Raw genomic sequence first — 24,265 nt, forward strand, 5'->3', positions numbered from 1 at the left:
CCCATTCTGACATGTCTATCCACGGCCTCCTCTACTGTAAAGATGAAGCCACACTCAGGTTGGAGGAACAACACCTTATATTCCGTATGGGTAGCCTCCAACCTGATGGCATGAACATTGACTTCTCTAACTTCCGCTAGGCCCCACCTCCCCCTCGTACCCCATCTGTTACTCTTTTTTATGCACACATTCTTTCTCTCACTCTCCTTTTTCTCCCTCTGTCCCTCTGAATATACCTCTTGCCCATCCTCTGGGTCACCCCCCCCCCGTCTTTCTTCCCGGACCTCCTGTCCCATGATCCTCTCGTATCCCCTTCTGCCTATCACCTGTCCAGCTCTCGGCTCTATCCCTCCCCCTCCTGTCTTCTCCTATCATTTTACATCTCCCCCTCCCCCTCCAGCTTTCAAATCCCTTACTCACTCTTCCTTCAGTTAGTCCTGACGAAGGGTCTCGGCCTGAAACGTCGACTGCGCCTCTTCCTATAGATGCTGCCTGGCCTGCTGCGTTCACCAGCAACTTTGATATCTTTGCAACAAGGACACTGGACACCAGTTATACAGACAGCAACCTGCCCCCACCCCGCACACCAGCAGCTCAGTTACAAATGCAGGCTGAGACCCGGCCAAGCTTCTCCACAGTTAGGAGAGTTGGAAGTTAGGCTCCTTTACTGTATCTAGTATGTTGCAGAAAGCTTGAGCCCATTTATAAATCTTTCAATGTCCAACAGCCTGTTGTTGACTTTGAAGAACTATCTTGGCAAAAATCACAATTTCCAATTTGACTGTATTGAAGCAGCGAATAAAGAGGTAATCATGGGCATTCAAAAATATACTGTGGTGGTACCTCTGTCTTCAGGCCTTGTGCTGAAACCTGAAGCGGAGCCACTCCAAGGGTTCTTTTCTCGAGGCATGTTATATTTTACCTCTCAGTCTGATCCTCACCCAATTTACTGCTCAAGGTGCTGATTCACAATCAGGAACATCTCATTATAAACTATTAAACAATGACAGGCAACTCAGTCACAAGAGCCTCCACAGCCCCTTAAATATATACACTTCTGCTTAGAGGATCTCTCTGAAATTCCCTCATCCATTCACCTGTGCCCACTAATCTCCCTCCCAGCACTTATCCCTACAAGTGGCCGTAGTACTGCATCTGCCTATTCATCTCCTCCCTCACCTCCATTCAGGGCCCTAAGCAGTCCTTCCAGGTGAGGCAACACTTCACCTGCAGATCTGCTCGGGTCACTTTTTGTGTCCGGTGCTCCTGATGTGGCTTCCTCAATATTGATGAGACCAATTGTAAATTGGGGGAACCACGTCGTCGAGCACCTCTGTTCCATCCACCAAAAGTGGAACTTCCCAGTGGTCAAAAGCATTTCGATTCTGATTTCCATTCCCATTCTGACATGTCGGCCCATGGACTCCTCTCATGCCATGATGAGGTCTCCTTCAGGGTGGAGGAGCAACACCTTATATTCCGCCTGGGTAGTCTCCAACCTGATGGCATGAATATCCATTTCTTCTTCGGTTTAAAAAAAATTCCCTTCCCCTCTTTTTCTATTTCCCATTCTGGCCTCTTACCTCTTCTCACCTCCCCCTGGGTCCCTCCTCCTTCCCTTTCTCCTATGGTCTACTCTCCTCTCCTATCAGATTCCTTCCTCTCCAGCCTTTTACCTTTCCTACCCACCTGGCTTCACCTATCACCTTCTAGCCATCCCTTCTTCCTACCTTTTTATTCTGTTGTCTTCTCCCTTTCTTTCCAGTCACGAAGAAGGGTCTCGGCCTAAAGCGTGACTGCTTTTTCACGTCCATAGATGCTGCCTGACCTGCTGAGTTCCTCCAGCATTTTTTCGTCTTGTTTTAATTGTATCATAAGACCATTCCATATTCTAAGGCCTAGCTAATGAAGGTAAGAATCCTGTATGCCTCTTTAACCACTTTATTTAGCTGTGTTGCTACCTTCAAAGACCCTTCACATGTACACCAAGGTCCCTATGTTCCACAGGACTTCCGTGAGGGCTACCACTCACCATGTATATATCCGAAACTTATTTATCCACTTCACATTTTTCAGTACTCAGTTTCATCTGCCATTCCTCTGCCCTTCGTCCTCTGACTTTGTGTCAAGAATACCTCCAATAATATGATACATAAACAGCACCACAATCTATTCCACAAGTCTAAATCTGAGGCAAGTACGATAAACGTAGTTTTGACTATAATACAAAAACATGACAGAGATGTTTGAAGAGCAGGAAGGCACTAAAATGATAGAAATTCTATGTAAGGAATAAGTATTTTCATGTATTTGACAGGATGTGTGTATCTGTACACAGCTTGAAGATTCTGAGATTTCTGTAAAGCTGTAAAATTCACTTGTATCTTGAACAGGCACTCTGGAAAGAATTTCTTGAGTGGTCTGCTCTGACCTTAATGGAGAGGCCTTGCAAGGCCTTCTGATTCTACACCCCAAAGAAATGTATTGAAAATCAGCTAACCCATACATCTCCAGGCTCAGCTCATATCCAAAAACTGTCCAAATTGAGACATCCTTAAAAATTTTAAACTATAAAATATCGTTAAATAAACAAGAACTTAAAACACTTATTGGAAAACATTGAAAATCAACTAAATAAATTTAAATTAACTCATAGTATCAATTGCCTCTTCCATTTTCTCCTGTGCATTGAAATACATGAAATAATTAAACAATGCATCAGGCTTAATCTAGCAAAATCATCTGCTCCCCACAAGAGATGGTGAAGACCATAAGACCATAAGACAAAGGAGCAGAAGTAGGCCCATCGAGTCTGCTCTGCCATTTTATCATGAGCTGATCCATTTTATCCTATTTAGAAGACATTATTAATGATCTTTCAAGAATCACTAGATTCTGGAATGGTCCTGGAGGACTGGAAAATTGCAAATGAGAGAGAAGAAAGGAAGTTATAGGCCAGTTAGCCTGAATTCAATGGTTAGGAAGATATTGGAGTCCATTATCAAGGATGAAGTTTCAGAATATTTGGATGCACGTGGTAAACTAGACCAAAGTTTGCACGGTTTCCTTACGGGGAAATCTTGCCTGACAAATCTGTTGGAATTCTTTGAGGAAATTACAGGTAGGGTAGTTAAAGGGAAGACTGGGGATGTTGTTTACCTGCATTTTTAGAAGGCCTTTGACAAGGTGCCACAAATGAGGCTGCTTAACAAGAGCCCATAATTATTGCAGGGAAGATTCTAGCATGGGTAGAAGATTGGCTGACTGACAGGAGGAACAGAGCGGGAATAAAAGGGGCACTTTCAGGTTGGCTGCCGGTGACTAGTGTTGTTCTGCAGGGGTTGGTGTTGGCACTGCATCTTTTCATGTTATTTGTCAATAATTTGGATGATGGAATTGATGACTTTATGGCCAAGTTTCCAGACGATATGAAGATAGGTGGAGGGGTGGGTAGTGTTGAGGAAGCAGGGTGTCTGCAGAAGAATTACAGAAGAGTCTACAGGTTAGGAGAATCGGCAAAGAGGTGGTTGATGAAATATAGTAGGGAAGTGTGTGGTTATGCATTTTGGTAGAAAGAATAAAGGCATAGACTATTTCCAAACTTGGAGAAATTTCTCCCTGTTTGATGGCTCTGGGCCTGTACTCGCTGAAGTTTAAAATAATGAGGAGAGATCTCATCGAAATCTATCGAATATTGAAAGGTCTACATAGAGTGGATGTTGAGAGAATGTTTCCTATAGTCGATGAGTCTAGGATCACAGAGCACAGGCTCAGAATAGAGGACATCTATTTAGAATAGAAATGAGGAGGAATTTTTTTTTTAGCCAGAGGGTGGTGAATCTGTGGAGTTCATTACCATGGCCAAGTCATTGAGCATATATAAAGCAGAGGTTCTTGATTAGTCAGGGCATCAAACATTACAGGGCAAAGGCAGGAGAATGGGGTTGAAAGGGGAAAAAAATCAGCCGTGATGGAATGGCAGAGCAGACTCAATGGGCCTAATGGCCTAATTGTACTCCTGTGTCTTTTGCTCTTCTGGACTCCAACTAATGCTGGAGCAAAGTGGTGTTGATAGGTATGGGAATTTCAATTTCCTGCATGCTTACGTTGGAAGTCCCAAGCATCTTCACAGCAACAGTGGTCAGAATGTTAATAATTTGAATGCAGTGAGTTTCTATTACATTCAAGATGCTGCTTCGAGGAGTAGCTCACTCATCCTGTGGCCAAGGCCTGAAACTACAGCAAAGTACTTAATAAATAAAATTAAATAGCATATTCATAGCTTCCTGTGCTAACGAAGGGCTTGGCCAGAAACGTCGACTGTGTATTCCTCTCCAGCATTTCATGTGTGTTGCTGAAGATTTCCGGCATCCACAGCATCCTTTGTGTTTAATATATATCCGATGTTGCAATTTTAACAGTTAGCCATGAAAATCAAAAGGCATTACACGGAAAATAATGCTTTTCAACGGAAAATGAGTGCCCAGTGTGAAAGGAACAGAATATAAATCTGGAAAGTTTAAACAGACCATCTCTATATTTTTGTAGATATAGACAGACAGATATTTTATTGATCCCAAAAAGAAATTACAGTGTCACAGTAGCATTACAAGTGTACAGATATAAATATTAGAAGAGAAGTAGAAAGAATAAAAAATAAGTTACCTCAAACAGTCTAACAGGAGGGGGTCATCACTTCCCCAGCTATAGGTTGACCCATTATAGAACCTAAAGGCCGAGAGTAAGAATGACCTCATACAGACTCTTTGGAGCAGCACAGTAGTCTTAGTCTATTACTGAAAATGCTTCTCTGTTCAGCCAAGGTGGCACACTGAGGGTGAGAAACATTGTCCAGAATTGCCAGAAGTTTCCATAGGGTCCTTTGTTCTACCACAGCCTCCAGTGTGTCCAGTTTGACTCCTATAACAGAGCCAGCCTTTCTAATCAGTTTATTGAGGCTGTTGACATTACCCATGTAGCTGCCATTGCCCCAGCACATCACCACATAGAAGGTTGTACTGGCAACATCAGATCGGTAGAACATATGAAGATGAAGGAGAGTAAACATGGTGCAAAGCAATTTACAGCAAAAATCTTAATTTTATCCTATACAATAGGTGACAACAAGAAAAATGATATACAGGTTATATACTTACCTATTCAAAATATTCCTGGATCCTCTTTAATGGTGATTATGTTAAATATGGGATTGTAATAGCCAGTTTTGTAACTGCACCATATAGAACAGAGATCTCTGATTAAATCCACACTTAGTTCTTATCTCGGCTGGTATGCTGTTTGGTTTCAGTGACCCTGGAAGATGGAAGCAGAGGCGTCACACATGTGCCCCTGCTTTTTAATTGATCTGTTCCCATTAAGGTGTTGGCAAACAACCTCAAGTGAAAAGTAAGACAGAAACTGCCGGAGGAACTCAGCAGGTCAGGAACCATCTGCAGAAGGGGAACAGACGAAGGACAGTGTGGCCCGAGACCCTTCATTGGGACTGGAAAGAAAGGGGGAAGAAGCCAAAATAGGACGATGGGGGAGTGGAAGCAGCACAAGCTGGCAGATGATAGGTGAAGCCAGGTGAGGTGGAAGGTGGGAGGTAAAGGTAGACACTGACTGAGGGCAGGAGAATATTTGGCTGGGTTGCTCCCTTTCAAATTGTGAAAAAAAATGCTATTTAGCTGAGGTACTAAAAGTAAAATCCCAAAGATTTAGTCGCTTCAGAACAAGGAAGGACATATTTTTAGAATCATCGCTGATTGCAAATTAAATTATCCTTCTGCATCTCACCCACATGGAAGGAGACATACAGTCATTACGAAAGAGCTGGAGTTCTTTGTGTGGAAGCTGCTAAGAAGTTTGTACTATCTCAGCTTTTATTGTATTTGCCCTGGCTTTCTGCCAATCTATTGGAGGGAGGGAGTTTTTCTGTGACATTAACACATTACAAGGTGCACTGTTTCTTATCATTCTGAATAACTCTCTAACTTATAAAAATACAGTTTGCTAAACAAACAGTTGGTATAAATTGCTTCTCTAATTTGGATAACAAAAAACCTTTATCACAAAAATGATGAGCTAAATAAATGGAAGGAATCATTTCAGATTCTCAGAACATGTCATTTTTGATAAATTATCCAACTCACCTCTAAATGAATTCTGTCCATTACAGTGAGAGCTATTCCTTGATGACTACTGGGAACTCAATATCAAGCATTCCCAGGTCACCTACAGTAGTACTGCATAGTTTCTGGCAAACAAAGGCCTAAGTCCAGGAATTTCAGTCAAACAGTGGGCTCAAACAAAACTACCTTGTTGCACTTGTAATCTACTCATTCTTTTGTGTGAAACTGGAAATTCAGAGAAAGGTGCTTTTAGTGTTTTTATCGCCTGGATTATTAAATGCTAACTTCTAACATAGGAAGATAAACAGGAACATGCTCACTTTCTACGAGGCTTCATGCTACATAACTGTGGAAAATAAAGACAAAAGATTTGCCACTCCCGAGAAACAGCAGTGTTGGAAGTTCAGAATAATGCTCCCCCACCATTCCCAATGTACTTATGTCACATTTTTTTTTGTAATTTATTTTTTATTGAAGTTCATCATCACATTTCTAATGAAATGGAATGACTCTTTTCTTATTCTCCTAAATTCTGCTGGGTCTCTCAACACAGTAACCTATCAGTACTCACTAAGTGTCATTAGAAAATGGATTGAGACTTCCCATATCAATACATGCAGCAGTCTTGACTGATTTTGTGCCAGGGTGTTGTGAAGGACATTTTACTTCCCTTTAAGAAAGTTGGGACAGTTTCTATTAGAAAAAAAGCTACAGTGAAAGGTCACAGTCCGAGTGAAATTAATATCACAAATGAGCCACAAAGCTATTTATAATTTGTAGTTGTGATTTAAGTGTTTATTTTGCAAAGTGCCAGGCAGACAATCTCTGAGGAGTATTGATAATGGCTGGGGTCTCCCTTCTTGCAAAGACATTGCTCAGAAGGCAATGCTAAAATATTTTTGTAAAAAATATTGCCAAGAACAATCATGGTCATGGAAAGACTATCTTCATCCACATCACATGACATGGCACATAACAAACAAGCAGAATGTGAATAAACTAAGCCAAACCGCAACACAAATCCATGATTATTATCAATTGGATGGAGAGAAGCCTCAGAATAGTTACATTTGGTCTTGAGTTGAAGATTCTTGGTGGGTTACAATGTTGTTTGCATAATATGGACAATTTAACCAAGGCCTTATCTGGGAATAATTGATGGGCAATTAGTGGGGATTATATTCTTTATCTAAACATATGCAAAGATACAATAGAATTCAGAGTGTATACCACTGGTAATGAGTAAAACTCTTTGAAAATTTTCCCATGCTGATCACTCTAAATTGATATATCAAGCTAGATCTACAAATACATACACCTATACTGTGGATGGGGAGATAACGTTAATAGACAGTGATTTTCCATCTCAACTAGCCCTGACCTATTCAAGTGAATGGGAAAAAAAGGTAAACAGGAGAGGTTCAATTTTCACATTGTTCTAGACCTTTTGTTGTTGGAATGACCTTGGTCTTAACTGTAAAGGAGAATCTTGCAGAATTCTGGCAGGGCCCTATTAATAGCAGACATTAATGGAATCCCAATATTATCTGACTAACTGGTGAGAAGGATTTGTCCGGCAGCCACCACACCTGCCAAAGTAATTGGGACACAAATGTAGTTAAGAAGGCCGAATACAAATCTGTTTTTAATGGCGCCAGTAAAAATGCACCTTCTGGGCTCCAGGGAAAAATACCTCTTCCACTTCTCAAGGTCTCCCTAGCGCCCCAGTATCAAATCCCCTCAAAACATTTCTCTCTAGGATTGGCGGACTTCTTTTTGCGAAGGTGAACAAGCACCCTATGCGATGGTGGTGTAGCATATGCCATCTATTTTGAACTCTTGGCTCTCCAACAACTTTTGCATAGCAATACACACTAAACTGTATCCCTGAGAAATTAAAAATCAGCCACAATGTCTCGATTTATGTCAGGCCAAGAGTCATTTCATGATGTGGTTCTATGTTCTATTAAATACCTCGGTTAACAATGCTAATAATTTACTGTACAAGGTACTTCATGTCCAGTTTCCATGATGTTATTAACACACCAATGCCACCACCATGAGGAACTGTGCCATTTCTCAAGAAGAGTCACCAAAGCAGTACAGAGAGAGAGAGAGCACCATTTGAATCCTTCGAGTTACAGTTACTACCCTTCTTCCAAGTTACAGTCATTCCATTCTATTACATACAGTGGCCACTTTATTAGATACACAAGCTTGTTAATATAAATATCTAATCATTCAACCATGTGCAGCAACTCCATGCAGGCAAGAATGCTCAGGGGGTTCAATTGTTTAGACCAAACATCAGAATGGGGAAGAAATGTGATAGAGCATAGAACATAGAAAAGTACAGCACAGTACAGGCCCTACGGCCCACAATGTTGTGCCGACCCTTAAAAACCCTACCTCCCATTTAACCCCCACCTTAAATTCCTCCATATACCTGTCTAGCAGTCTCTTAAATTTCACTAGTGTATCTGCCTCCACCACTGACTCAGGCAGTGCATTCCATGCACCAACCACTCTCTGAGTAAAAAACCTTCCTCTAATATCTAAGTGACCTTGACCGTGGAATGATTGCTGCTGCCAGATGGAATGATTTGAGTATCTCAGAAACAACTGATCTCCCGAGATTTTCACGCATGATAGTCCCTAGAGTTTACAGAAAATGGTGCGAGAAACAAAAAGTATCCAGGGAGCAGCAGTTCCCTGGGTGAAAATGCCTTGTTAATGAAAGAGGTCAGAGAAGAGTAGCCATATTGGTTCAAGCTGACAGGAAGGTGAGAGTAACTCATATAACAAATCATTATATGGTGTGCGGAGAGTATCTCCTAATGTACAATGTGTCAAACCTTGAAGTGGATGGACTACAGCAGCAGAATACCACAAAGGTACACTAAGAAGCCTCTTTATTCAGTATAGAGGTATATGAGTGAATACGCTCATAGAACACATAGACATACAGCGACAAAATTGGCTTTCCAGCCCATGCTGTCCATGCCAACTAAAATGTTTATCTGAGCTATATGTCTATCTGATATCCAACCAAGCCATCATCAGGAAATGGCAAAAAAATTCAGTTCTGGCTACTTTTCCTTCAATTTCATTTAATGAAAATCCTCCATTTTCTATAAATGATGTGTGCCGCTTTTCACACAGAGCTTGTCTCTGTGTTGCATCCAAGCAATAAAGGCAATGACCTAGAAATTGTACTGCGCTAGTAAGCAAGCAGTGTGCAAGAATCTGCATCAGGTTTCTGCCTCGACCACTTACTGCAAGGTCACATTGCCCATGAAACCAAGGCATTGTGAGAAGTAAATTTAGCAATGTGCGCAGTACACAGATGGAAAACATTTACAAACCAGAAGTCCATAAGATAAGGGAGCAGAGTTTGTCCATTTGGCCCAGCATTGTCCATCATGGCTGATTTATTATTATCCCTCCAACCCCATTCCCCTGCCTTCTCCCTGTAACCTTTGACACCCTTACTAATCAATAACCTATCAACCACCACTTTCAATGTACCCAATGACTTGACCTTCACAGCCACCTGTGGCAACAAATGCCACAAATTCACCACCCTCCGGCTAAAGAAACTCCTCCTCATCTTGGTTCTAAAGGGACATCCTCGTATTCTGAGGCTGTGCCATCTGCTCCTAGATTCCTCCACACCCTCTCTACATCCACTCTACTTATGCCTTTCAATATTCGATAGGTTTCAATGAGATCACCCCTCATTCTTCTTAACACCAGCATGTACAGGGCCTGAGCCATCAAAGGCTCCTCATATGTTAACCCTTTCAATCTCGGAATCATTCTCGTGAATCTCCTTTGGACCCTCTCCAAAATCCTTTCTTAGATAAGGGGCCCAAAACTGCCAAAACAGGCAAGTGTGGTTTGACCAATAACTTATAAAGCCTCAGTGTTACATCCCTGTCTTGTCTCTGCTCATCAAACCAACTTGGATAGCTTGCATATCACATCTCATGGGATTTGGGAGAGAGTGAGAGGGAGAGAGGATGAAGAAGTATAAAAGACCAGTGCAGGATGAAAGGAAGTTCAGTCTGGTCATGCCATTGGAAGAAAACCATTGGCTAAAGTGGCAACTTAGGGTTACAACCCTGGCAAGAGTGGTGGAGGACAACACAAGCAATATACAGACCAAAGAAGGGGTGTGGGGACAGAAATGGGCAAAAGAAGGCAAGGATAAACTATGAAGGAAACTCTGTCAAACTGCTTCCCTTTGTGTTGCCCAGAAGCAACTTCAGCTGCCTTGTTTGTCCAGTTTCTGTACAGATGGGCGTCTACAAATGTTGTCTATGTACTGGATATGTATAAATGAAATTTGCCAGAGTAATCTCAAAAGATGCATTGCATGTCATTTCATGATTTTTGGCATGTGTAGGAGCCTCTGCGCATCAATAGGTCACAGGTTTAAAAGCTGAAAGCACAGCAACTACTCAATCATGTTTATCACTGAGGTTTCTCATTAAATTTATTCATGTGAGGCGCAAAAAATCTTCCACCTCTGCATCATTTTCCATTAATGTCTACACAAATACTATTTTCCATCCCCACATCTATTGATTCAATTCCCAGAAATTGATTAATCTATCAATCTCTGTTTTCATTGAAGATAATGGAGCTTCCAACACCATCCAGGGTAAAGAGTTCTAAAGATTTACAGCCCTCTAAATGAAAGTGTTCATCCTCAACAATTTACCATCCCAAACAATCTGCAAGCCCATTCTCAAACCATGTCCCCGGTCTCTATCAGGAAAACATTCTCAAAAAAAACACCCCAAACCCGCCCTCTTGCATTTAGTCCATCAAGCGCTAAAGTTTCAATGAGATCTCCTCATACGATAAACTACTACCCATGGGATCAGTCCAGTGACCTCTGTGGCACTCCTCTATGGCACGTACATCCTTCTTCGGGTAAGGGATCAAACCTGTGAGCAATATTCCAGGTGCAGATTCACCAATGCCTTACATAAATGCACACAACTTCCTCACTCCAGTAATCAAATCTCTCAAAAGAGGCCAACGTACCATTTTCCCTCCTGACTAATAGCTGGATCAGCATGTTGGCTTTCAATGGACACCCAGGTCCCTTTTAAACATTTCGCACTACTTAACAGAAGATCAACTTTACACAGCTATAAGCATACTCCATGAGGTATTAATATAAATACAACCAAGGAAGGTCACATCACTTATTCTATTTTGTCCCCTTGGTTACCTCACTACCATATTCAATTATCTTTCTAAAGATCCAATAGTTTCCTCTTCCTCTACTCTGCCCAGATTTTCATTTCATTACACATCTTTCTGTGAAAAATATCCTGCATCTACCCCTGCAACTGCCTTCTGTCTACCTAACCAATGGCTCGTTGCAATCATTTTCTGAATCTCATCTTCTATGCCTCATTTACAGACCTCTTCTTTAAAGGCTGGAAAGCTATTTTCTAAATCTATGTCACTGTAGATCTGCAGGTTGGATCATCTCTGAACCACCTCCAGGAAATGAACACTGTCCTTGTATTATGTTATTCATTTCAGTTGACTAAAGCTCCACTGGAAGTATCTGCAGGTCGTGCACTTCTGAGATAAAGTTGTGTGGAAGTTCTGAAACACCTTGGATGCCTCTCCAATGCAGCGCCAAATAAATGCTGTAAGGCCAGAGAGGTCAATCTGCAAATCATAGACAGAGAATCCACTGACCCATTCAGACAGGCATTAAACATTTCATGACACCCTCAAAAAAGATTCTCAATCACAAAAACAAAATTAACATTCAATTATCACTTGTGGAATCTGGCTCTGCTGTTACGCTTGCTTGAAAAACAATGATTACAAGAAAGTGCTTTGAAATGAGTGCCACTGATGTGAGGATATGCAACAACATCCAAATCTTTATTTCCTAATACATCTGCATTCACCCAATTTCTTGAACGTTAAAGCTGCACTCTCAGACCAAATATATTCTCAAGGGTACAGACACACTGCATATTCCACACTGCAATTCTCCCTGCAACTATCTGGCCAAGGCAATTAACTTCGTCCACCACTAGTTCATCCTTTTGGGAGTCTCATAGTCATTTCAGAATCCTGCATTTCCCAACTGCCTCATTAGTACTGGAACCTGGATACAAATTACTTGTAACAATTCGACATAGAGTGCAACAACTGGCTTACAATGACTCACATTTCCTACAGAATACACAATTCCCCCAACCCTCTCCTCCCCATTATCCAAAATGCATCTTCTACAACTACAGCACCATGCTTACACAAATGGTAAATTATAAAACTCCTCCACAAAAGCTCACGAGTGACACAAGGAAACTCTACGTTCTATCAGCCGGTACATTCTTTCCATTTAATGTCTGGGAGTTTGGTCTACATCTCCTTCTACTTTTTAAAAATCCTAATCTGAGCTCCTTGTGCCTCCTTTCTCACTTACTTTCCTGAACCTTTCTCCCCTCATTCTAATGTTTTTTTTCCAACTTTCTTCTGCTGTAATATCTTTCATTTCTGATTTTACTCTGCGCCATCTTTTCTCATCTTTACCACCCACACCATACTTCTCTCGCCAGCACTTAAATATCTGAAACAAAATCCACAAGTAAAGGAGTTGAATAACTTGCCAACAACTTTGAGTTCTCTGGATCCCTGACAAAGGGAACACCCGACAAGGCACAGCACAAAGGTTGACCAGGCTTCACTGAACAAGGTGCCAGGCAAAGCTCGTTACAGCAGTTAAGAGTCAGTGGAAGGTACTTGCAACAACCGTAACTCTTGCTCATCATCCAGAGCCTTCCCATGAACTAATTTTGATTTCTCCTCAGCACATCATTTCAGAGACTCCACTTGAGTAGTCGTCCTCTGCCCTACACGTTTCTGCTGTTCCTTACGGCAGCTTTTCTCTTTTACCAGCATTGTTTACTCACTAATTTTAGCTTGGCAAGTCTTTCAGTGAAGTGCAGCTCAAAACAAAAGCTGGGAGCTTTGATAATATTTATAAATGGTTGCTTTCACTGATAATTCAGGCATGCAGTCACACCTTTATTCAGATAGAAGCTTGGTAGAGCCTAGAGCAAACCAATCCAAAATAGGAAGTTATGGGGCTTACCATTCACCTGTGGAGGGGAGTACGGCTCAGATCCAGAATCAGGTGGAGATTCAGGTAAAGTACTGAGGAAAAAAAAGGGGGTATAATAGTTAAAGGTTACAGGTATTAAATGACAGAACAACTCAAAGCCACACTTGAAAGACAGATTAAAATGACGATAACAATATCAAACACATGATACGTTCTCGAGCCATTGGCGCATTGAAATTGCACTCCAAAGGCTATGAGTATAGACTTAGAATGTCACAAACTCTTAAAAGAAAAAGTATTGCTGTACTTTCTTTAAATTATTTTCCCCACTTTAATAACAAAATTGTAAAATTTCTTGCCTTGTGGCTTTTTCAAACCTCTCAAGCAACTACTTGCAGGTAAGGCCCATGCTGTCTGCAGAGCAGTTGGCTTACAAAGTCCCCAACACAAGGAAGTCTCTAGAGGCACAGTACAGGACAGTAACTAGGAGGTCCAGAGCAAACAGATGGGCAGAGTTTGGAGCTGTGATACTTCATCTTGTGCATCCTAGATGATGGCTGGTCTGACAGTGATCAAACAACAAGTTGCCAGCCTTCCTTTTTGATCAGAAACTACAGGGATACAAACAGCAGTTGGAAGCTGCGTTTAAAATGGTGGTAGCGAAGAGAAAATGGGATGAGTCAAAGGTCAAATTATATTGCGGTAAACTTTGACAGTGTGCATCCTCGGATTCCTATTTCTCAGATTAATCCCACAATCACACATTGAGAAGGAAAATATACCACACAGCTCCCCATAAACTGGCTCTATTTACTTGTTCTTGAGCAACAAAAGTAAAATTGTTTATGTTTTACTGCTGTGCCCAGCAGCAAGGTTAGGAGAGAAACCACAGGCAACATCAAATCACAGCTGACCTGCTCAGAGAGGAATTCCAATAAAACAAACACAGAGTGAGCACAAAGAATTACTGAAACAACCAGATCAATTATTAAAAGCAGAATCAAGCATCGAAAGACAAACACTAGAAGCATTACTAAAATTTCCTAAAGCAGTCACAGACTCATGCACTCCTTCAGAACCAATGCGACAATTTTCTCCTTTCTCTTCAGATGTTAATTTTATGAACACAAGAACAGATACAAATTTGAGCTTCTCTCATTTGTGAGAATTACAAATGCATATGTGGTCTAATTAATTTTTGTTATAATGTGCTGCCAATAGCCAGTTAGTTTTACTGGAGCCGCTTATGAGTTTGTGTACTTTTAAGTGAATAACTGCTGGAGTCAACCAGCGCTCTTTTGGTGTCATTTGAGAACAATTCAGCTAAATAATTTGGTTGATGTTTCTGTTGTGAGGTGTAGCTCATTGAATGGGATTTCTGGCAATCCCAGCACCGTTAAAAAAAATGTTTTCAGCCTCTTAAAAATGAACTGTTACTTCACTGAAATATTTATCACATCCTAGATTTGGAGCAATTCCAGAGCTTCAGGTTCAGCAGCTTCACCCTAGAGGTCTTTGACTAGCAGGTCAGAGAACTAGAAACAGCCACTTAGTCCATTACAGCCTTCCACACTTCTACTGCTTATTGAGCTTTACTTCAACAGAACGCTCCATAGTCTCACTGCACTATGGTTTAAGCCAGAGTGCGACAGACTTGAAGGAGTTAGCGGAGAATAGAAATGCTGGGGGAACCACTCCAGTATGTGTGTTCAGTGCCTCCAAAGATTCCAGGAACATACTGGATCAGCAAGGGGAAGAACGTTGCTCTGCTATCTCAGTTCTGCTGCAGTAGGCAGAGCAGGAACATGTCCTCCCCCACTCTCCCTATTTGTTACCCAATCATTTAATGATTTTACACAAAGCTCTCTTTTATTCCAACTACACCCTTACCTGTGTACATCATAGCTGGCACAGTTTGTAGCTTTTGGCTGATGGCAACTAGAATGTATTTCAGGCCTCTGTGCTGATTGTTTTCCCACACCATAACCACTTTCTTATGTTTGAGCTGCTCACAAATTGCTGCTTCTTCCTCTTGGCATGGCCTTCTGTCAGAATACATTTCACACCATGACACAGACTCTTAATGTTAACGGCATGATAATTTACAGTGCCAGTTGTAGGAGTGGGATTCGATTCCCACCACTGTCTGTAAGGAGTGTGTACGTTCTCCCTGTCACTGTGTGGGCTTCCTCTGGGTGCGCCAGTTTCTTCCCGCAGTCCAGAGACGTACGAGTTGGGGTTAGTGAGTTGTGAGCATGCTCTGTCAGTCCCAGAAACATGGTGATGCTTACAGGCTGCTCAGGCAATCTTTGCTGATTTGATTTGATGCAAACAACAATTTTCAATTCAATTCAATGCAAGGTTGTTTAATGTCATTTCTAGTACATAAGTGTAAAGGAGAACAAAATAATTGTTACCCCTGCTCCGATGCAGCATAAAAAAAAACACAATATGACAAAGAACACAATAATCATTTTAAAAGTAAAAAATAAATTTATGTACATAAGATAGCTTATATACATAGATTATACATACATATCATAGATAGGTTGTACATACATAAAGTGATGCTAGGTACAGGAGTGTCTGTATGTACAGTGACTGACAGGAAATAATAAAGTAGTGGTGGTTAGGCGGGCAGAGGACGGGTTAGAGGGTGGAGATGTTGATCAGCCTTGCTGCTTGGGGAAAGTAGCTGGTTTGAATCTGATGATCCTGCTGTGGATACTATGTAGCTTCCTCCCTGGTGGGAGTGGAATAAACAGTCCATGAGCTGGGCTGGTGGGATTCTCCGCTGGCCCTTATCCAGCACCTTTCTGTATATAAGTCGTGATGGTGGGTAAACTGGTGTAGATGATGCTTTGGGCAATTTTGACTGCCCATTGTAGAGCCTTCATGTTCACTGTAGTGCAGTGTCTGTACCCTGCCATGATGCAGCTTGTTACGGTGCTCCCTGCTGTGCATCTGCAGAATGACACAAGTATAGATAGGCATAGTCCAGCTCTCTTCAGCTTTCTCAGAAGGTAGACACACTGGTGAGCTTTCTTGATTGTGTATAATGTGTTCTGGGACCATGAGAGGTTGTGCGAGATGTGCACTCCCAGGAGTTTCAAACTGCTTGCAGTTTCCACTGCTGCACCACAGGTGAGAAGGCAGGTGTGAGTGGTACGAGTTCTCCTGAAGTCAATAATCATCTCCTTTGTCTTGTCGACATTGAGGAAGAGGTCGTTTGTCTGGCACCAGGCCTTGAACTCTTTCATTTCTGGAGGCCATCTTATCGTTGCTGGTGAAGAGACTCACCACTGCTGTGTCATTAGTGAACTTGACAATGTGATTAACATGCACAAAATGCTGGAGGAACTCAGCAGGCCAGGCAGCATCTAGGGAAACATAAGCTGTACTCCTTTCCACAGATGGTGCTTGGCCAGCTGAGTTCCTCCAGCATTTGGTGTGTGTTGCTCGGATTTTCAGCATCTGCAGATTTTCTCTTGTCTGTGATTTGACAACGTGATTACTTGGAAAGTTGCCCATGTGAGCAGAGTGTACAGTAGTGAGCTCAGCACACAGTCCCGGGGGGCACCCATGTAGAGAGTGATGGAGAAGGAGGAGTGGTTGTGTGTCCTTACTACCTGAGGTCTGCTGGTTTGGAAGTCCAATGCCCAGTTACACAGTGATGTATTTAGACCGAGGAGTAGGAGTTTGTTCACCAAGGTCTGTGGGACAATAATGTTGAAATCCAGATACAGCACCTTGACTCGAGTGCCCTGGTTTTCTAGGTGTGTTGGGGCCAGGTACATGACAGACGCTAAGACATCGTCATGGAGTGTTTCTGTCAGGAAGCATATGGGTGAGTTTCACTGTATGTTTCAATGTTTTGATGTACATGTGACAAATAAAGCTAATCTTTCATCTTTATTTCTGTATTATAGGATGGAGTTCAGCAGTAAATGAAAATCAAAAACTGCAGATATGTTGGAAATCTGAAATCAAAACAAAATGCTGGAAAAACTCAGCAGGTCATGCAGCTTTTGTGGAAAAAGCACTTGGTGAAGAGGTGAACTGCCCTCCCTCATCCAGATAAAAGCCTCATCCAGATAAAAGAAAGAAGTCCTCGCAGATTCTTGGTGCCATATAACTCGAGAATCGATGCACGTGCAGCCCATCATTGTGTGTGCAATTCCATAGCATTTTTCTTGATTTGGTCCTGCTGTCCATGAGGAATCTAACATGTTAGTGTGCTTGATGCAAGCAAAGTCTGCAAACTGAGCAATATGGCAGCTATCAGCTGATACATACCAGAACCATTTCAAAGCAGAACAGACTGAGGGTCACAATGACTTTCAGCACATCAGGCAACACAAGAAGGGTGCACTGCAGCGCTTGTAGGTGGCACTGTCCTGATAATCTGCTGTCTCCTCTTTCTGGCAGTCCTCTTTCTCTGTGTACTTCCAAATGAAGATGGGAGACTCCCCGTTTGGAGCTGTTCCTCTTCTACACCCAGAATGCAGCAGCTAATAAATTTCATATCCAAAAGGTTCTGGAACTTGCTGTGCTATCAATCCTTTGATGTCCATGTCCGCAATATCACCACAAAGCAATTTACTTTGTCTTTACAGTTGTGTGCCCCTTTTAATAATGGATATAACCATATAACAATTACAGCACGGAAACAGGCCACCTCGGCCTTTCTAGTCCGTGCCGAACTCTTACTCTCACCTAATCCCACCGACCTGCACTCAGCCCATAACCCTCCATTCCTTTCCTGTCCATATGTCTATCCAATTTAACTTTAAACGACAACATCGAAACTGCCTCAACCACTTCTGTTGGAAGCTCGTTCCACACAGCTACCACTCTCTGAGTAAAGAAGTCCCCCCTCAAGTTACCCTTAAACTTTTGCCCTTTACTTCTCAACTCATGTCCTCTTGTTTGAATCTCCCCCACTCTCAATGGAAAAAGTCTATCCACGTCAACTCTATGATCATCCAATCTTTGCACAACCCCAGTGGTTCTGGGAAAAGGATAATCCTGAAATTCTACTGATGCTTTGAATCATGCTGAATGGGAATGTGTTTAATTGGATAGTCACAGAAATGACTGGGCAGCTTTAAACTGAGCGTATACGAGGCACTGACGCCGTCAGCAACAGAAATGCACATCACCATGACCTGTAACCTCATGATTTAACATATCCCTCTCTTAATCATTAATATCAGATCAGATGAGTTCAGTGAAGAGTGCAGAAAGCACAATATGAACAGCTCCAAAAAATTTTCAAAGGGTGAAAAACTACAATTGCAAAAGCAGCATGCAATAGATGCAAGGAGGATCTCATAACCAATGGGTCAAAGGTTCAAAGGTTTATTTCATTGTCATGTACGATACAGCTCTGATATTTGTCTTCTCCAGGTAGCCATTAAATACAGAAAGACCATGGGTGTCAATGAAAGAAAAAACATCAACTCCCCCTCACATGAAAATGAAAACAAACAACACTCGCAGACTACAAAATTCCCCCTCCCACGATAACAAAAACAACAACCACCGACACCCTACACATAACAATTCCCGAACTCGCAGAAAACAGCAATGACAGTAGCACTAAACCCCCAATCCCACTTTACACACAAAAATTAACCGATCACCCACCCACCAATTGGCCACAAGAAAGAAAACACCGAAAGACTGAAGGAAAGCAATATAAAGTGCAGTCCAATAATCACACAAATCTCAGAATATGGGATAAGTCTTTTCCACTGCATATGAGGAGAGCAGTCACATAAACTCAGTCCTTTTGTAAAGAGTGACTGCCAACCTGGGTTCAAACACCGCCGATCTGGGCTGAACGTGCTGACTCGGGTCAGAGGCTGCCGATCCAAGTCGAAGGCGCCGATCACACCGAGATTCTGCAGTGCACTAACATCTAGGCATGCAGGCTGATGGATAATTAAACAACTAACAGAGGAAGAGGACTCAAGAAAATTTCCATCCTCTATGATGTGGGGTCTGGCATGAGATTGCTGAAGATTAGGCTGAAGCAGTTGTACCACATTCAGCCAGGAGCGACAGAGAATGATTTGGTTTATTCCTAAGGACTCCAGCATCACAGGAGTCACTCTTCAGCCATTTCTATTCACTCCACATGATATCACCGAATGCAGTATGAGATATGCAACAAGACAACATCATGCCTGCAGGACTGAAGACGTGCTGCATAACTGGCTGTACCAGCACATTTACAACTGTTGCATCTATCCACCAATAGCCAAGTTAAATCCTATTCACAAAAAGAAGCTAAGTTCCAACCCATTGATCTACCATCCATTCTGTCTGCTCCCAATCATCATTAAAGGGATGGAAGGTGTCAACAATTGTACAATGACATGCTGAGCTTGGACTTCACCAAGGCACTTGATACTTAATACTGCCTTGGCCCAAACATAGAAGTGAATTCCAGAGGTGAAGTGAGAATGGCTGCCCTTGAAAGGAAAGGAAGCTGACATGTTTATCAGAGATTAATCATTCCAGACCTAGGATATATATTGCCCCCAAGAACCTCCTATGTGGGAGGTCCTCATGACAATGTCTTTCTTTTCTTTGCTTCATCAGAACTCTTCCTTGCATCATAAACTTCAGAAGTGTGATGTCACTGGTGCCTGTATGACACTCCATTTCATTGCAAGTCTTAGGAAGGGAGCAGCCCATGCCTCTATGTATCAAGACATAGATAACACTCAGACATAGGCTGATAGGCAGCAAGTTACAGTCACAACATAAAAAAGCTGGAAAATGACCATCTCAATCAAAGGAGTCTAAGCATTTAATTTCATGACCAAGTCTGCTTTCCATCAATGCGTATTCTGAGGCATGTGACACACCTTCTTTCATACCACAGCTTTTCCACCATCTATATGGAGCACGTTTGCACAAACTTGATGGAATACTATGGAATTTAGGTACTTTTCATATTTGGGTGAGTGCAGCTCGAACAACACCCAAGCAGCACCATACCAACCAGGATAATGTAACTTTCTTGATTGACACCATATCCACTACCCTAAACGTTGCTTTCTTCCATCAGCATCACACAGTGGCTGTAGCGTGTTCCATCTATAAAATGTCCTGCAGTTAATCTCCAAGCTTGCTCCAGCAGTAACTGCCAAAATCCATGGTATCTACCATCCAAGCAGACAAGGGCTTTGGATGCCTGGGAAAACTTCCACATACATGTTAACCTCCAAAAGGCACACAGTTTTGACTGGACATAAATACATTGTTGACCCCCACAGTTCAGATGATAGAAATTTGCTTTTTCAGAATTTTCAAATGTTATAAAAGTCGGGCAGCATCACCGACAACAGCACATCCTCCCAATTTTGACCAGAAGGGGTATGACAGTCTCCAGTGCACTTGAATCCACAGCCACTATTCCAGATATAAGAACAATCTTCCAGAGAGTGAACCACTGGAAAGTATCTGTCCCAGACGGTGCTCCTGGCCATGTCCTTAAAAACTGTGCAGGTCAGCTAGTGGTGGTGCTTGCTTCAATCTGAGATTCATATCTGCTTCAAGAAGACCACTATTTTTCCTGTACCTAAAAAAACAAGGTAATCTGCCTTAATGACTACTGCCTGTGACTCAAGAATCCACCATCATGAAGAGTTTCAGCAGGCTCATCATGGTAGGCATTAACTCCAGCCTCCATCCACTGCAATGTGCCTACCATCAAAAACAGATTTATGGTATTCCAGGCTCTACACTCATCTCTGGAGAATCTGGACAGTAAAATTACACTATTGTTTATTGTCCATGGCCCTGCCTTCAATTCAATAATTCTAAGCAAATTCATCACTCTTCTCCAGGACCTGGGAGTCAACATAGCCCTCTGCAACTGATCCTCCACTTTCTGACCAACATATCACCATCAGTAGGGATAGGCTGTAACACCTCCACCAAGATTACTCTCAGCACTGCTACATCCTCAGCCCTTCACTATACTGCCTGTACACTCATGACCATGAGGCCTGGTTAGGCTCTAGCTCCATCTATAAGTTTGCAGATAATACTGTCGTGGACCTGTCTCAAATAATGATGAAGAAGATAGAGATTTTACTGATGTGGTTTCAAGACCTTTCCCTAAGTGTCAGCAATACGAAAGAGCTGGTCACTGACCTCAGGAAGTGGGTGGGGCACATGCTTCAGGCTGAGATTGAGAGGGGTATGTTGTCCTTTGGAGTGAGCATCACTAAAGAGCTGCCCTGGTCCAACCACGCAAATGCTGTGGACAAGAAAGCTCACCAAAGGCTCTACTTTCCCAGGAAGTTAAAGAACTCTGGAATGTCCTTGTCAGCACTTTATCAATTTTTACTGAGGCACCCCAGAAAGCACCCTCTCTGGCAGCACCACAGCTTGGTATGCTGTCACTACAAGGAACTACAGAGTTGTGGACACAGCTCAGCACATTATGGAAACCAGCTTCCCCTCAATGGGCTTTGTCTATACTTCTCGCTGCCTCAGTAAAGCAGCCAGCATAATGAAAGACCCCACCCACCCCAGACATTCTCTTCTCCCTTGCCCATCAGGCAGAAGATACAATAGCATGAAAGTACATACCACCAGGATCAAGGAGAGTTGTAGTGCTATTGAATGGTTCTCTAATACAATAAGATAGGCTCTTCACCTCACAATCCGACTTGTAATGTCCTTACACCTTATCATCTACCTACACTGCACTTTCTCTGTAGCTGTTACACTTTATATTGCATTCTGATTTTTAAAAATTTGTTCTACCTCAATGCAGTATGTAATGATCTGATCTGTATGAACGGTATACACGCCAGGTTTTTAACTGTATGTCGATACACATGACTACAATAAACCAATTCCAATTTCAAATTCGAGATGCAGAATAAAATTCCCTGTTGCAAATTCAGTGTGAAAAAAGGTAAATAAAAAAGACAAAATTCCTTTCCTCAAATGGGTTGTGATGCAGATACATATTATGAAGAATAGCAATGTGAAGTGCTTTCTAGCAACATACAACCCTTCTCCCCCCCCACCATAATGCAGTAATGTGGAGGTGCCATCTCGTACTGTCATTCATTCATTGTCACTGGATCCAAAGCCTTGAACCTGAACTTCCTCTCTTGCAGCTTTGTGTAAGTACCTTCACCAAAAAGGACCTTCAAGAAAAGATCCCCTTTGTGGAAGCACCTTCAAGAAAGTCTCACGGCCACCTTCTCAAGAGCAGTTAGCAATGGGAAATAAATGGTGGCTTTGGCAGCAATGCCAGATATGGAAAATTAATAAATAATGATGTGCCTCCTACAAAGAGAGATGCCTGAGCTCTCTTTGTAAAGGTCCCAATCAAATTGGTGGCAAGCTGAGTGGGAACTGAAAAGAACAAGCTTTCATTGCCAAGCCCTGTCGAAAGCCCTGAATGAAATTAGACGTCGTGTAAACAGCTTTTGGGTACGGGAATTTCTGCACTGCACCACGGAAGCTTTTACTGGTGTTGTGGACTCCAAACTGACTGACAAGGGTAATGTGGGAACCGGAGATGGGAGTGGAGGAACCAAGGAAGTGGACAGCTTGTCAGGTGCTCTGCTCCTGCCAAATGCTGGGCTTGTGCAGTCAAAGCATAGATCTCAGTCCTCAAAGCCATCCTGAATAATCAGAACCAAAATCAGCATCAGGCTTATTATCACTGACGTATGTCAGGAAATTTGCTTGTTTCATGGCAGTGGCACAGTGCAAAACATAAACATTATTACAAATTATGGAAATGAATATGTAGTGCAGAAAACAAAGAACTAGGTAGCGTTCACGTGTCAGAATCAGGTGGCATTCAAAAATCTTGATGGTGGAGGGTAGGAAGCAGTTTCTAGAATATTGGATGTGGGTCTTCAGTATTCTTACCGCCCCGATGGTAGTAAAACATATAGGCCGTGTTCCTTAATGATGCCTTCTTGAGGCACCACGTGTTGAGGATGTCCTCAACGGCAGGAAGTGCTGTGTTCATGATGAAAATGGTTGTGTCTACAACCCGCTGCAGCCGCTCGCGATCCTGTGCATTGGAGGCTCCTTACCAAGTGGTGTTGCAGACAGTCAGAATGCTCTTCACATCTGTAGAAATTCACTAGAATCTTTGGTGACGTACCAAATCTCCTCAAACTCCTAATGGAGTAGAGCCACTGGCATTCCTTCTTTGTGACTGCATGAATGTGTTGGGCCCAAGACAACATCTGAAATGTTGATGCGCAGGAACTTGAAGCTGCTCACACTTTCCACTGTTAACCCCTCAACGAGGGCTAGTACGTGCTCTCCCAACTTCCTCTTCCTGAAGTTCATAATTAATTATTTGGCCATGCTGACATTGAGTGCAATGTTGTTGCAATACCCCTCAACCAGCCAATCTATCTCACTTCTGTATGCTTCCTTGTTGCTGCCTGAGATTCTGCCAAAAACAATTATGACATTTGTGAATTTATAGATGGTGTATGAGGTTGCCTCTCCAGTTTCAGTGGCCTTGAGCCAAAGATTCCCAGGGGTCAGTTGTGATGTTGCATTCCTTCATGGAGACTTGGAGCACATCCTTAAACCTCTCCCTCTGTTCACTTAGTAATCTCTTCCTCTGACAAAGCTCAGTCTAGTGTCAAACATGCAAGTAATTTTCAAAGTTCAAAGTAAAATTTATTATCAGAGTACATACATGTCACTACATTTAACTCCAAGATCCTTTTTCTGCAAACGTACCCAGCAAGTCTATAGAACAGTAACTGTAAACTGTAAACAAATAGTGCAAATGCAGATATAAATAAATAGCAATAAATAACAATATAACATACATCAATACAACAGAGTCCTTAAATGAGTGTAGCTATCCCCTTTTGTTCCAAGAGCCTGATGGTTGAGGGGTAGTAACTGTTCTTGAACCTGGTGGGGTGTGTCCTAAGGCACCTGTACCTTCTACCTGATGGCAGCAGCGAGAAAAGAACATGGCCTGGGTGCTGGGATCTTTGATGAT

General features: G+C 42.2%; 1 protein-coding gene across 10 annotated transcripts in view; it reads right to left on the bottom strand.

The window, feature by feature from the left end:
* The window catches only part of myrf (myelin regulatory factor), a 290,463-nt gene that overhangs the window by 93,143 nt on the left and 173,055 nt on the right, over window positions 1-24,265 (bottom strand). For 6 of the 10 annotated variants that reach the window (XM_063062045.1, XM_063062042.1, XM_063062041.1 and 3 more), the window contains one exon: window positions 13,270-13,331. In XM_063062045.1, the coding sequence (XP_062918115.1) occupies window positions 13,270-13,331 (62 nt within the window). The other 4 variants (XM_063062048.1, XM_063062051.1, XM_063062050.1 and 1 more) reach the window with 3 other exon arrangements.

This window comes from Mobula hypostoma, chromosome 11, assembly GCF_963921235.1.
Source record: "Mobula hypostoma chromosome 11, sMobHyp1.1, whole genome shotgun sequence".
NCBI classification, from domain to species: Eukaryota; Metazoa; Chordata; class Chondrichthyes; order Myliobatiformes; family Myliobatidae; genus Mobula; species Mobula hypostoma.